General features: G+C 42.4%; 1 protein-coding gene across 1 annotated transcript in view; it reads right to left on the bottom strand.

The window, feature by feature from the left end:
- The window catches only part of LOC133501970 (transcriptional enhancer factor TEF-3-like), a 38876-nt gene that overhangs the window by 6664 nt on the left and 17080 nt on the right, over positions 1 to 15132 (bottom strand). Inside the window, exons 4-10 of the mRNA XM_061822196.1 lie at positions 12886 to 12948; positions 10813 to 10947; positions 9601 to 9644; positions 9272 to 9333; positions 8990 to 9120; positions 7922 to 8095; positions 1044 to 1184 (exon numbers count right to left, since the gene is read on the bottom strand). Coding sequence (XP_061678180.1) covers positions 1044 to 1184; positions 7922 to 8095; positions 8990 to 9120; positions 9272 to 9333; positions 9601 to 9644; positions 10813 to 10947; positions 12886 to 12948 — 750 coding nt within the window. The remainder of the gene's footprint in view (positions 1 to 1043; positions 1185 to 7921; positions 8096 to 8989; positions 9121 to 9271; positions 9334 to 9600; positions 9645 to 10812; positions 10948 to 12885; positions 12949 to 15132) is intronic.

Genomic DNA, 15132 nt, shown 5'->3' on the forward strand with positions numbered 1-15132 from the left:
GTGATGCAGCTACTTTGTGCATTTTTTTTCCTAACGGCCGCAAGGGGGGCACTCGAGTGGAAAAGGTAAGAGTGAAACCGGTGGAATATGTGTGCCGAGGAAGTGACTTTGACTGGTCCGGCCCTGTTAGCGCTGCGCTAGCGTGTTACTCCCGTGTCTCGGTGATTTTTACCGGTATGTTTTTTTTTTAACCTGCTTTGTTAGTGTGGCTCTAGCGTTAGCGTTAACATGGCGGCGCTAGCTACCGTCTTTCTGTGTAAATATCTCGTGTTTCAATATGGGTTTCAATGTGGGCACTTGCGGCGTAAGTATGTACCAAATGGTATTTCCTTTACAAATGTACTTGGTGCCCTTATAACCAGGTGCGCTCTGTAGGACGGGAATTATAGTAACTGAAGACTCTAAATTTTTCTGAGGTGTCAAAATGGGGCCTGTGATTGACTGGCGACCAGGTCAGGCCGTAACATGCCTCTCTTAATGTTCGATTTGATAGGCTCCAGCTCACCTGCAACTCTAATGAGTGTCATAGAAAATGGATGGATGAAAGTATAATTTTATTATCACACATTACCACAACTTCAAGTGATTTTTTTTTTTTAATTTAAAAATATAGAGCTCCTAGTTAGCTGCAGTAATGGGTTTCACATCGGCTTAAAAATACAAGCCCGTGAGTATTTGTGTGTCAACATGTGCTGCTCAACCACTTGTGTGAAAACATCCTTTGCTTATTAAGTTATACTGTAACACCGCAACACCGGTGCTCTTTGTTAGCCCATCTATGACATTTTGCATTCTTTGGTAGCATTTGTTTGCATTCCGAAAGCCAAGCTATGTGAATGTTTTAAAGACAATGTGTTGTTTTACATTTATTTGAGGGCAAATCTAGATTGGGGGTGGCAATAAATTTGAATTGTATTCAGGTATATACAGTTGCATATTTTCATGACAAGAAACTCCGTATTCTCTGTGTAAACACCAATATTAGACACTCTTTTTAACTAGAGTTCTTGCCTATAGATGCGAGCCCCGTGACTTCTCCTTACCTCCACTTTCTCCACCACCTGCTTGCCAAAGGAGCAGACTTTGGTGGACGAGGTGATGATCATGTTCTCGGCGCTCTCGTACTGGCTGGAAACGCCGTAGAAGAAGGTGCTATCGTCCTGAAGGTTCACACTCAGGTCCGCCTACGGGAAACGCACAGAAGGTCCGACTCAACGTCATTCAGCTCTCACATTGTATGCTTAAAACTTTCAAGAGGTGGAATTGTATTTCCCTTAGAAATGATCAATAAGGAAAAATACGTTCATCTGAATGACTAGACAAAAAAACAAAAGATCCAAAGTCTTATAGAAAGTCTTCCTTGAAGACCACTTCCTGAGGATCCAGTTGACAGGTGTCCCGTTACTTTGCTTAATCGGGTGGTGCGGTTGTGAGTTTGACAAAGAATCTTACAGCTCAGCCAAGCCTGAGAGCAATTCCCTGCAAAGCCACGAGGCATCCAAAGTGCCGATCCCAGTTGACCTTGGGTAACGCTGCCAAAACGGCCTGAAGATTCTCATGATACTGTGGGTGTCCTCGTGCGATTCAAGTCTTCCTTGGTTGGATTAACCAGTATAATACTCTTTGAACTAGAGGGTCCAAAAGGAACGTTTATAGATCCTCACTTATGGGTGTTGATATTTTACAGTATAGTAAATGCAAGTGATTGATCCCCCCCCCCACCAAGTATTTCCTATAGCAGTAGTTTAAATTGTAAATATGAAAAACCAAAACCAGATCCCAAAAGACTACATTATTCATGCAATCATTTAATACAATTTTAAACTGATCTTGCAATACCCTTTCAAATAATTGAATTAGAAAATTACTTTTTAAAAATGCCCACTTCTGGTGAATTTTGCAAAGTACATGCAGTTACAGTGAAGACTAACTTCCACTAACGATCCAGGCTAAATGTAGAGCCTCCCAAACAAACTAAGATCTTAATAACAGTGGTATTTTTTTCATTTATTTTTTTTAACAACACTGTACTTCCTTGAACTCAAATTCTATTTACCATTAGCCACGTCTTTGCTGGCACATCTTTGGGCATAGTAGAAAAAGCACAAAAATATGTTTTTAATAAGACTATCTGACAAAACATACAGTGAGGACCACAGAAAATGTGACTAGTTGAACTGCAAAGGCGTCACTGTACAGGACATGAATGTCAATTTTTTTTTCCATTGAGGGCCACATCATTGTTATGGTTTCTGCATTGTTATGACATGTTCTCTTTATTATATGTACAGAGTTGCCCCTCCTTTCCATAATTATACAATCAGAAACTGCAGAAAATTGTAGCAAACAAATATTTAAGTGCTTGTCTAATTGATTTCAAGACAGGTTTTAATGAAATTAAGTTCTTGTAATATCTGTTAAAATTTAAGAAAAAAAAATGCAATTTCTACGTAGACTTTGTTTCAAAATGAGAAGAACAAAAAGATGACACATTATTTTCTGTAGTGGGCCGCATAATATCATGTGGCAGGCTGGATCTGAACCCGAGGCCTTGAGTTTTGCACGTATGTTATCGAGCGTTTCTACCTTCAAGGTACCCACAGAGTTTCCTCATTCTGTCACATCCTGCTAGCGGGGGTATGGGGGAGACAACTGCCGCCATTACACATCTCATATTGATGCCCAAGACAATATGCAGCAGGAACGGTAGAAAATGGTCCAAGGCACGGGAACCCAAACCTATTGAATGCCATAATTATAAACTTATACATGTGAATGGAGGTTTCTTGTGGTCACTTTGAGCCTTAAATGCATGCAGATGCACCAAGCGGTTCACGTCGGAGTTGACGAGCGTAACCCGATTCTGGATCCGAATGAGGCGAGTTCTCCCTTTGACAGCTGGCCTGTTTTACCCTCACCCCCGCCTCCTTGCCTCCTAATGGGCCATTGAGACACTGCTCAGCCTCCTCATTTCTTATCGCCCCCGTTCGTCTTCTTCTGGGCCTCCTGTAATTCCTCTATTTTTCTTCATCCGCAAGGCCCGGCCAACCTCACCGACGCGCCGTCGCCCGCCTCACGGCCTGCGAGGGAATTCATCCAATTACAATCAGCGGCATACAATTGGCTGATTAGATCACGCCGGGCTGGGCGGCTGTGCAACAATTTAGCAGAGGCAGCTCAAATCAGATTCCCTGGGCACTTCAAAAGCGTGCGACAATCTGTTAGGACAGGGCCACGGGCGCTAAAGAGAGGGGAGGGCGGGGAGGGGGGTATCAGGTCAGCCAGTGGCCGACAGGGGCATTTACTGGAAATTTAATCTAGAATGCCATAGTTTTGGTAGGGGGCCATCTGCCTGTCACCGTCGCCATGACAACATGTACCTCAGCACACACCCTGGGGTCACCGCCTCCCTCGGGCGTCTTCTGCCTGCTCTTTATGAGGGTGAAAAGAAGGTCTTTTTTTTTTTTTTTGTTTTGAATAGAGAAAAGCCACAATATGGCTGTTTTAATTCAAAGATAGCTTTGGAAGATCTCCATTTTGGAAAGATGTCTGGGGGAAAGACACATTTTTACCAAACAGAACCGCTCAGTTTTGTCAGTATTTCAGCACGCAAAAGCATAAAATATTTCCAACCAATTGTGTATGTTCAGTTTTCAGCACATTTTTTTTTTGTTGGTATCCCGGCATTGACGGTACAGATATGTTGTACTGTTGTCAGTTTCCACCAAGCAGATCATGGAATACAGTACGTTTTTTTTTTTCTTTTTTCTAGCATTCCAGCATACGTCGAATGGTCAAGAGAATTGTCACTTTCATGTTCAATTGAAGAAGAATTAAATAAGAAAACCAAAATCCTTTTGAAAACTTGTGAAATATGTCAAGAGAGGATTTTATTTTGGTGTCGCTTTGTTTACACGTAACACCAACACACAATCTACTCCAGATATTTATCTTCTTCGTTTCATCCATCCATTTTCTTAACCGCTTAGCCTCACAAGGGTCGTGGGGAGTGCTGGAGCCTCTCCCAGCTGTCAATGGGCAGGAGGCAGTGTACACCCTGAACTGGTCGCCAGCCAATTGCAGGAGACAAACGACAGCCACACTCACAATCACACCTTGGGGCAATTTAGAGTGTCCAATTAATTTTGCACGTTTTTGGGATGTGGGAGGAAACCGGAGTGCCCAAAGAAAACCCACACAGGCACGGGGAGAACATGGAAACTCCACACAGGCAGGTCTTGGATTGAACCCGGGACCTCAGAACTGTGAGACCAACGCTTTACCAGCTGATCCACCATTCCACTGCTTTGTTTCAATCATTAACCAATTACAGAGTCTTGACGTCTACCGTATTTTCCGCACTATAAGGCGCACCTAAAACCCTTTAATTTTCTCAAAAGCCGACGGTGCGCCTTATAATCTGGTGCGCCTTATATATGGCTCAATATTGAGCCTTTAGTGCAGCTCCATCTAATGGATGCATAACGTAACCCCAGCCTCTACTGTAACATCTATTCTATGCACGTTATATATGAAAAAAAGTCTTAAAATATGCCATTCAGTGAAGGTGCGGCTTAGACTGCGGTGCGCCTCATAGTGTGAAAAATACGGTACTCACACTACGACAAGAATGATCAGGGAGTCGCAATCTAACTTCTAAAGTATTGAACCAAACTGGAACTTGGTGAAAACGTGGCTTCTCATGATGAAAACACACGAGAGGGGACTGACTCTACAGTGACTTAATCCTTCAAACTGACTGATCTCTTTCTCAGGTTCACAATAGACATGCTAGGACCATTTCTATCTCCTCAATTTTATTACAGTCTCACTCCACTTTTTTTTTTTTTTTTTCTTATATAGATAACAGGTCTCATCTTGCCCTCATTCAAATGCCATTTTGGAATCTGACCAGCTGCCCTTCCCCAAAGGCCTGTCGAAGACCACTTCCAAAATGGTGTCACTCACAAATGTCCTTTATCCTGCCGCGATAAATAATGCGGAAGCCCAACATGTGAGAAGGGTAACCCCATACATACAAAAGCCATCTGGCAGGCATGAGAAGGCGAGGCGGTACTTTCAACTTGACATTCATGGTCCCTTCCACAGCAAAGAGGCCTCTGTATGTTTTACAATTAGCCTCGATGGCCTTGCCCTGTGGATCCTTCCATTCATTTTGTACCACTTGTGCCGTTCTGGGTCACCGGTAAACTGGAGTCTATCCCGACTGACTTGAGACAGGTCGAAAGTCAAGCACAGGGCACACGCGGACAAACAATCACTGACTCTCCCGTTCAAATCTGCAGACGATTTAGTGGCTCATTTCACAAGTCATTTTGACGCTTCAGTGAAAATAGAGGCGTGTCTTGAGGTATGAGTTTAATCCGTTGTGGTCGAACGACGTAACCCGAAGCACTCATTTCTCAAATCATCTTACCCCATTGAAATCAATGGAAATGGCATCAATCCGTTCCAGCCTCCCTACAAAAATGTTTGCATTTTTTAAAAAGGGATAATACCTCTATAATATTGCACTTGATAAAAACATACAGTAAAAAACACAAACAGAATGTAAAGCATTAAACCGTCTTTGTATCATGATTTAAAGCTGCAATCCAATTCAGTGTGCTACTCCTTCTGTTGTACTTACTGATTACAACAGAAGGCAGTATAATAGTCGTACAGACAGCAACAAAGAATAGACTACTACTACCACCACCACTACTCATTAAGTTGCTGTAATATTTCTTAGCCATGTTTTGTCAGGGATAAAGAATATATGCTTGTCAATATTGTTATATTATGTCTATATGTGTTGCTCCACCATTGTGTTCAACTATTCCTTGCTTAAAAGGTTATAATAGCATGACTACGATGCTAACTAGCATGTCAACAGTATTTTCCATTGTGTCAATTTTAAGCACGGGAGGCAGGGCGTTTTTAAGGCAAGTTTTTTTAAACAATGTTTAAGTCAGTGGTCTCAAACTCTATTCATTTCGGGGGCCACTGTGGGCACATTCTAGTTGAGGATGGGCTACATCCTCGGCGCACATGCATGTAATTCAAATGAAAAATTTTAAAAAACATCTTTTTAATGTTTTGGGTTTTTTTTTTTAGGACAAAAGCTAACCAAGGAAGCTCGTGTAAACAAGTTGTGTGCAAAACTACTCATGAAAATCTCCATGGCAACAGCACTGTAACTTCTACTCAATGAAAAATGTTTCTCTTTCTGTATCAAGCCTGGTCGCTGTCACGCCCCCGAGAGCCATAACCCCACCGTGATTGGTCGGTTTGTTTGCTCCGCACACAACACTGTAAAAGTCCCATTCATATAAAACTTCAGGGCCGCACTATCATTTAACATTCATAGTAAGGCGGGGGCCACAAAATATCATCTTGGGGGCCGCAAATGGCCTGCGGACCGTGAGTTTGAGACCACCGGTTTAAGTATTTATTTTATGTTTGGTTTGACTGTAAACTTCAACGGGGAGTTGCAATAAACAGCTTGAAGTTTATTTTCGCCAAAGTGCCTTTTGTGAAATGCACTGAATTGTGTACGATGCCACCATGTCGCGCTCATATCGCGAGTTTGGGTGTGTAAGTCAAGGCAAAAATAAAATGAAAAAAAAATTGAGTATTATTTATGTAAAATATGGCAGAATGACAGATTGTATCTTCAAAAACCCATATGTCAGTTCACTTGTATCTCAAGGCACCAATGTACCTTTAAAGTCAATCCTCAAAACGTTGCATTAGCGAACGTTGCACAGTAACAGCCAAGAAAAGCAAATCGACTGTACACAAAGTGGGCGTGGACTAACAGGGTTGTCGGGCACTTAATGTTCCGTTGTTGATCCCGTCGGTCTCTATCTATATTAAAAATAGGTTTATAAGAAACAAACACAAGGTAGGCTGACACATTGGCTCGCCTGAACGTCATTCCATGCCCTCCCCCTCTGGCCATGCAGTGTGCATGATAATTTGTTAATTCCTTCTCACCATAAGCTTGAAGCTTGTCTAGAACATTTTGGGGGGGGGGGGCATGGTAACCTGACAAAAACAGTTTTAGACCCCTATTTTACATTTTGGTACCTGACCTAAATCCACTGATTACTTTTTGAAATCTTTAATCAATCTTTGGAAATATATCAAATAAAACAAATGTAAATACATCAATGAGACTTAAAACACGTGTTTGTGTTTTGGGACAGTAATGCGGATGACGTTTCTGCAGACAGCTCTATAGAGTATTGAAAAGCCTCATCTGTCGCCATCTTAAGTTGACTTCGCTCATCACGCTTTGCTCTCTGGCGGTTCTACGGTGTCCTTGTGTTTTGGGGTGGAGCCGCTCTATAAATAAGTACGTTCGGAGGAGGGGGCTGCAAAAGTGTCGGACTCGGCGTAATCGCACAGGGACAGGTGGCCAGGCTCACATTTCCTCTGGTGAAGTTCAGAGCTGCCAGTCTCCCCGAGATTGCCGCCGCACACTCTCTCTTACGCACGCACGCACAGTCACACACACACACACACACACACACACACCACACACACACACACACACACACACGCACGGTCGTCATCATCATCATCATCATCATATGAGGAAGATGCAAAAGAAAGCTGTATATCTTATTGGGTGATTGTGGTCGGGTCATCGTGGTGCGGACTGTGCTAACTGTCTAAATTGTCCTTAATGTCCTTTGACTCCAACATATAATCTCTCACAACACAGTTAACACTGCAGGACCATTAAGAGCCAACAGGTGCAAGAAAACATTAACAGAAGTACGCATTGTACTTCACCTTCATGACTTTGGGAAAGGGTGTGCACTCTGATGATGCCCCCAATGAAAAGATTTATCGTAATAAATAAACTATTTGAGCTAATTTACACACGATCAGTCGCTGGAAGGTGTTTTACCCAGAATTTGACGAGGAAGAAAGCGTTGTGCGGCCCCTTATCGAACAGCTCCTTCAGGCCTCCTTTCTTCTCTGGGAACTTGTCGTAGATCTGCCTGATGTCCACCGACTCCAGATACGGGTCGCTGTAGCTGGGGTTGGACTGACCGATGTGCACGAAAAGGTGTTTGTTGAACTGGGGAGACAGAAAATGTTTGTTATTCAAGTAAAACTGCCGCGGCTATTCTTCCACTAATGTTTCCAGTGAACATCAGCCCCCACGCTGATAACATTAAAGATAAATGTGTGGCTGCAGGTGGCCAAAGTGTATCCCACCAAACATCCTCCAAATATTTATGCTATACTGTGGGTGGATATGAAATAAGGAAAGAGGCTTGCTGTGCGTCACCTTTCCTCACTGACAGAGAGTATCACATGTTAGGTGTCGCTTATGTGGAGTGTTTATTAAGGAGTAGAAAAAAGGGAGTCTATCACATGTTGAACATGAGGACACTATCAATGGTTCCTAGATCTAAAATGAACAGAACTTTTATTTTAAGGTGTTCAGTAAGAGGGACAACGCACCAAAGAATTGACCAAGACAGAGCCTAAAAATTGACACGTAAAATTAGCATTGTAGTTATCCCTGTATTTTCGATGGCATTTGCCCTCATTACGGTCTTGAGTGGGCTGGAGCTTATCACAGCTGACTTTGGGGTCACAGGCAAGGTCACCAGCCAATCACAGGGCACATATACCAAATCACTTAACCGCTTATCCTCACAAGGGACGTGGGGAGGGGTGGAAGATATATATATATATATATATATATATATATATACATGATACTTTAATCTCATAAAAAAACAATACTTCCTTTTTCCCTATACAACCACCCCGTAAATCTTTTATTGTTATTGTTTGTTATTGTAGGACATTCCTTTTCACATTATTATTATTATTATCATCACCCTGCATTAGTGAAGGAAAAGCACAGAGAAAAAGAAGGTATGGATGAGTAAAAGAATTGAACAAGTGCTTATGACTGAAATAAGACTGTGTCCAAGTATTAACTTTCACATTTACTTACAGTCTCTGGGTCCTGAGGTTGTTCCAGGAAGGCAGAGAACTCGAGCATTCGCAGCTTGGAGCTGGCGATACATCTCCCGTGCCAAGGCGGGGCACCGGGTGACATGGACAGCCCCGCAGTGCTTTCATAACCTGGGAAGTCAGGTGGCGGGCGGTTTAAGGGCAAAACATGCAACAATTGGTTCAGGGTCATTATCATCATCACATTCTCATATCGTTTTGCTGGTGTGATCGCACTCTGTCAACAGAACAGCGGAGGGAGAGCAAGAGGGCACACACCCACCTGCTATGGGGGCCGGGCCGGTCGCTTGCATGGCGTAACTCTGCTGGGAGAAGGGCTTAATGCTGGGGGCCAGGGGGAGAGAAAGAGAAAGGCACGTTAGGCACCATCGCTGCCTTGTGACCCCATCTCACATACTAATTGGACCGCCTGACCTCTAGAGGCACAGGGGGCACGGCAGCATGCCCGACGTCTGACAGCTGACTTTATCATTTACACGGACACGCTTTAATTTGTCCACCCAATCCGAAATGCATCTGATGCGCATTCAGCGGATTGGATGAGACGTGTATGAAATGATCATGAACGCGGAGAACGGCTCGCTCACTCACTCTTCATGGCCGCCTGGCTGTCCTGGAAGAGCCCCGTGCCAAAACTGTAATAAAGGGAGAGAGGAGAGGGATTAAGTCCATTATACAAGGTTTTGAGAGATGAACAATATCTCATAGCTTTCTTATATATACACACGCAATCAAAGTATATGATATTAATCCACTTATTTTTACTTATTCATCCATTTTTTGAGCCGCTTATCCTCACAAGGGTTAAGGGAGTGGTGGAGCCAATGGAGACAGACAACAGTCACACTCACAATCACACCTAGGGGCAATTTAGAGTCTCCAATGAATGCATGTTTTGCGGATGTGGGAGGAAACCGGACTGCCCGGAGTACAGCTGCTCCACCGTGCTCCCCCAAAGCTTCAAGTATTAAAAAAAAAACTGTGATGGAATCCCCACAAATATGACATGTTGTAGTTACACTAACTGGAAAGAACTCCCCTGGTTTCAAACCCAAATTTGAAAGACTAACACTTTGTTCTAATGCCAAGTCCTAAACCTTGTTTGAGACCCTGACCCAACCATGTAACCCAGATTTGTAACCATAACCTTGGATTCAAATCCAATTTTAAATTATCCTCAATCTCTGATCCTTTTGGAAATGTTAAACCAGACTTGCAACCTGATCAGGACTACTTAAAACCATAACCCCGAGTGAAACTTTAACCTGAGCATAAAACCCTAATTTGAAACCCACACCTTGGCTTTTCACCCTAATTGAAGCGATGACCCTTGTTTGAAACCATTACCATAGCTTAAAAAAACAGATCTAAAACCATAACCTGTGCTCCAGAAACTTAAACCCTAAACCAGTGTTGAAATTCTAATTTGAAACCCTGAGACGGGGTTGTAACACTAATTTTAAAATCCTAACGCTTACTACTAACCGACTGGAACCCGAGTTGATACCCTGTTCCTGGTTTGAAACCCTAATTTAAAAACCTATCCTTTGCTTGAAACCCTAATCCTGGCTTGAAATGTTTTCCTTAACTTGAAACCCAAACCCTAGTTTGAAACCCTTAAGTATACTTTTTTTCCAAGTCCTATCTCACACAAATTTTGCACATAATCTAAACATAACTGACGCATGTTCTACCTACAAATAAATCTGTGTCGAGGCAACAGGCATTTTCCAGTATCACTGAAACAGCAGCATCATGGGAATAGACTAAAAAGGCAGGAAGGGGCGCTGTTCGGTAACTCACACCACCAGTTGTGGGGTAACCCGGCCTGGAGAGCCCCTGCAGGGCCATCTTATTCTGGAAGGCCGTGGGTGAGATGATCTGGGCCGAAGACATGGTGGCCATGCTCTGTAGCGCCTTGTCTTTGGCGGCCTGGTCCTACGGGAGGAGCACAGAGAAAGGGGACACAGTAACGCAAACGGAGAGCACACATTACGCGCCCCACTCGGCCGGTAACCCAAGCGGAGCTCCTAAAGGGGAGTCGAAGGTCCAGAGGCCAGTTTGCAGCAAAGGTGAATATAAGGTGATATTACAGTCAAGAGTTTAGTTTATTGCTTTTGCGGGGTGAAGACAAGCGGCTTCTGTTGGAGGGAAAAATCAGGTCACGAGGTGATATAATCGTTATGGCCTTGGGGGGGGAATAATGCCACCAAAAAAAGAGAAAAAGGACAGCGTCAGGTGCTCATCAACTGTCCTGTGCTTTGTGGCAACGCGATACGCCTCAGTCTAAATCCACAGGGGTTTCCTGAAAGCATCGTGGACTTAACAGCAAGGCCACACTGTGCATTCTTCCCGCAGGAGAGCTGGATGACATAAGGGCATGGCTGAAATATGGAAGTGGGGCTGCAAGTGGTCTGGATTTCAGTTACAGCAAAGTAGTATTTAAAAAGCGCCCCTCAATCGTATCCGTTAACCCCCGTGACCAAGGCGGAGGCCGGCCAGCTGAAGAGTTGTGGCCCGCGTCCAAGGCGAGGAAGGAGTCCCAGTGCAGGCTGAGACCGTGGCTATGTGAGGGAGAAATGCAAACGGCGAAAGTACTCGGGAGACTGGAACACTTCAATGTTAATACCTTGAGGGGAATAACGCAGGGATTCATTTGTTCCCTGACAATTTGCGTTGCTCTGCGTTTAGTTCAGCGCACTCAAAATCGCACACAGAAAAGCCTGGGGGGCATCCTGATATATGTTTTATGAAAAAATCACATTCAAACACTTCAATTAGAAGCTGCGATTAAATCAGCCGATTATGTGTGTGCTCAAGTGATAAGGGAATGTGAATGCATGACACTCTATATTAGAACTAAAAACAATATTGCATTTGGACAGCAAGTACAGGATGAAATAATTGTGCAGGTGCCTTGAGATAACGTACATAGGCGTGACTCAGAATCAGAAACAATTCATCTGACTTGTTTTTTTTTGCTTTGACTTGAGAGAAAAAAAAGACATACAAGGGCTGTATGGTTGCATTTTGAACTCAACTCATTGCACTTCACAACTAGCAGCAGTTTGGCAGAGGGTGAACAATTATAGTATTCTAAAACACGCTCTGAACTGACCACTCCCGGTCCTTAGTTCTTGTTAATTTGTTCTGTTCTTCGTACTTAACATGTATGTCCACTAGGGCGGCACAAACTACCGGAGACAAATACCATATTTTCCGCACTATAAGGCACACCACATTATAAGGCGCACCTTCAAGGCATGGCCTATATTAAAAATCTTTCATATATAAGGCGCACAGAATAGACTCTACAGTAGAGGCTGGGGTTACGTTATGCATTCATTAGATGGAGCTGCACTAAAGGCTCAATATTGATCCATATATCTGCCGCACTGGATTATAAGGCGCACCATCGGCTTTTGAGAAAATTGAAGGCTTTTAGGTGCGCCTTTTAGTGCGGAAAATACACTACCTTGTGTATTGTTGCATACGTGGGTACTAAAGGTGAGTCTGATTCTATTAAATCACTCAATCAATTAAAAGGGAGCAAAAAAATGTGTCAAAACTGGTTATTTTTTTACACTTTAACTCTTATAGCTTTATGCTTTTATAAAGCTGAATGTTAGACAGTTCTTTTTTTTCTTAAAAACTTATTTTTTGTTAGTTGTTTTTTTTTTGGGAGGGGGTGGAACATAATTACATTTCCAATCATTTCAATGATTTGAGATACAAGTGTGTTGACCTACAAGCATGGTGACGGAACAAATTACATTATTAGTATCTCACGACCCCACTACAGTATATTCTAAATAACTTGCTACTTGCTCTTTAAATAATAAGAAGAAAGAAAAAAGGTTGACTCACGTAGCGTACCTTCAGCTTCACCTGGATCTCCCGAGCCTTCCGTCGTGCTAGAACTTGGATGTGACTGGACACCTAGAGGACGCAGGAAAAAAAATCTCATATGGATTTACCTGGTGCAGAATGTTACTCAAATGTATCAAATGCTAAAAAGTTAACTAATATCAAACTGGAGACCACTGGAAACAAATTCAAATGGCCTTCCTCTATGGAACCTCACTGAGCAGAGCTGCTTTCAGCGCCACAAATTAGTCACTGGAGTGGACCCTGAAAATCCAATGGCTTTATCGGTAACAAAACGGGGAAATTCAACTTAAAAGTTCAAGGACAATAAGAAATGACAGCCTGAGCAAAAAGGGGAAGAAAAACAACAAAACCAAAAAGAAAAAAAAAAAAAAAACAAGAAGCCACAAAGCGGTTTGACCTCAGCTGATAAAAGAACTTGGAAACACTTACTCGCTTAACGTTTTATGACAGTGTTTGGAATGGCTTCAATCTATTTCAATTATTTCTCAAGGTCAAAATGCATTGGCAACTGAAATTACTTGCTCCTTGTGACACAGTCGTCCAGTGGTCAAAGGCAATGTCTGGCTGAGGAGTGTGGACTTTGTATGTTCTTATATGCATGGATGTTTAGCACCTTTCAAAGGCACGGGTGTTAGTTATGTGAAGATGATTGTCCATTTGTGTAAATATGATTGCTACCGTTATCTCAATGTGTTCTGTGATGATGTACAGGTTCTTTGCCTAATTCACTGGGAGCCAATCAACAAAAGCAACCAAAGAGACAACACAGGATAGGCTGGAGTGGAATTACATTTGTCCTACAGATGCAATACAAAATGTCGATACAAATGTTGTATTAATTTGATTTAATGATTCTGTGAAACCAGCAAGGGTCGTAAGAGGCGAACAATTAATTATTTTCTTTAATTGAAAGTCTTTTCTTATATCTGTTAGTTCCAAAATATGCCTGAAATTGAAATTCCGGTGGTTTGGATCAACAATGTATCCAATAGGTCATCTATGTTCTGTTCCTTGACAACGTAATGTTAATCCCCTCTCATTTATGGTGTTTTGAGAAGATTTTTATCGACAATTGGGAATTTTCAGGGGTGCCGCGGGGGAGCTCAGACTCCGCGTCATTCCGCCCGAAGAACCATTCGAACATTCAACATTATTTACAGCCACAGGTTCAAATCTGTATGGAAGTATTCCTCCGTTTTCCCGATCAACCGATACTGCTATTTTTTCATCAGACGAGGATAAATCCGAGAAATCAGCGCTGGGCATAAATGGTGTCACATGTAATCGAGCCTTTGGTGTGGCACCTCATATGTCACATCCGCGCACATAGGTCACGTGACTCACCAAAATGGCAGTGCCCCTGAAAATTCGTAATTGTCGCTAAAAGTCTTCTCAAAACACCATAAAGTGAGAGAGGATTAACATTACATTGTCAAAATAGAGTACATATTACATGACCTATTGGATACATTGTTGATCCAAACCACCGGAATTTCCCTTCAACAGCATTGTAACAGTGTCAAGTCATGCAGAAAGGTTTAAGTCCTCATTGATGGATGAAAAAGCCGCAAAAGTAATTTGCCAAAAAGCACATGTATTTGCCACAAAATTCACTTTTAATGCCCCCCATCCTGCATTTCTATATGTCCCTCATGAGAAGAAACAGATACAAGAGCCTGATTTACGAAAATATAGCTATGATCCAGCCTAAGCTGTAGCATGATTCAATAAGATACTGTATATTTAAAAAAAGATATAGCCCAATTAAAAACAGGGTATTGCACTTGATGTAGCGCTGATACTTTTCATCATAGAAAATCTGGAATAACACTGCAAGCACAAAATGAAGTTGGAGGTGATGGAATTGGAAGTGTTATTGGGAAAGGAAGTTTTTGTTTCTACCATTTCTCTAAATGTTCTTGTAGCCACTTCTCCGTTTGCCTGTGCTGTCGGTTTGCACCTGCTTTTGAGAAGCCGTATTTAGAGCTGGTTTTTCTCAGGTTTGATGAATCACATTACACATGCAAAATTAATCTACAGCATTTGCATAAACTCCTCCAAGAACATGCAAAATTAACTGTCCACCAATATTGACTTTTTGGCACACAACAATTTAATTAGCAGTTAGTAAGTAGTAAGTACTGTAAGTAGGTAGGTAAGTAGGGAGTACCTGTACTGTAAATGAGGTTAGTTAATCAATTTCCAGTCACGATAAAGATTGCGACTGTTTTT

Source organism: Syngnathoides biaculeatus, chromosome 6 (genome assembly GCF_019802595.1).
Source record: "Syngnathoides biaculeatus isolate LvHL_M chromosome 6, ASM1980259v1, whole genome shotgun sequence".
Classification (NCBI taxonomy): Eukaryota; Metazoa; Chordata; class Actinopteri; order Syngnathiformes; family Syngnathidae; genus Syngnathoides; species Syngnathoides biaculeatus.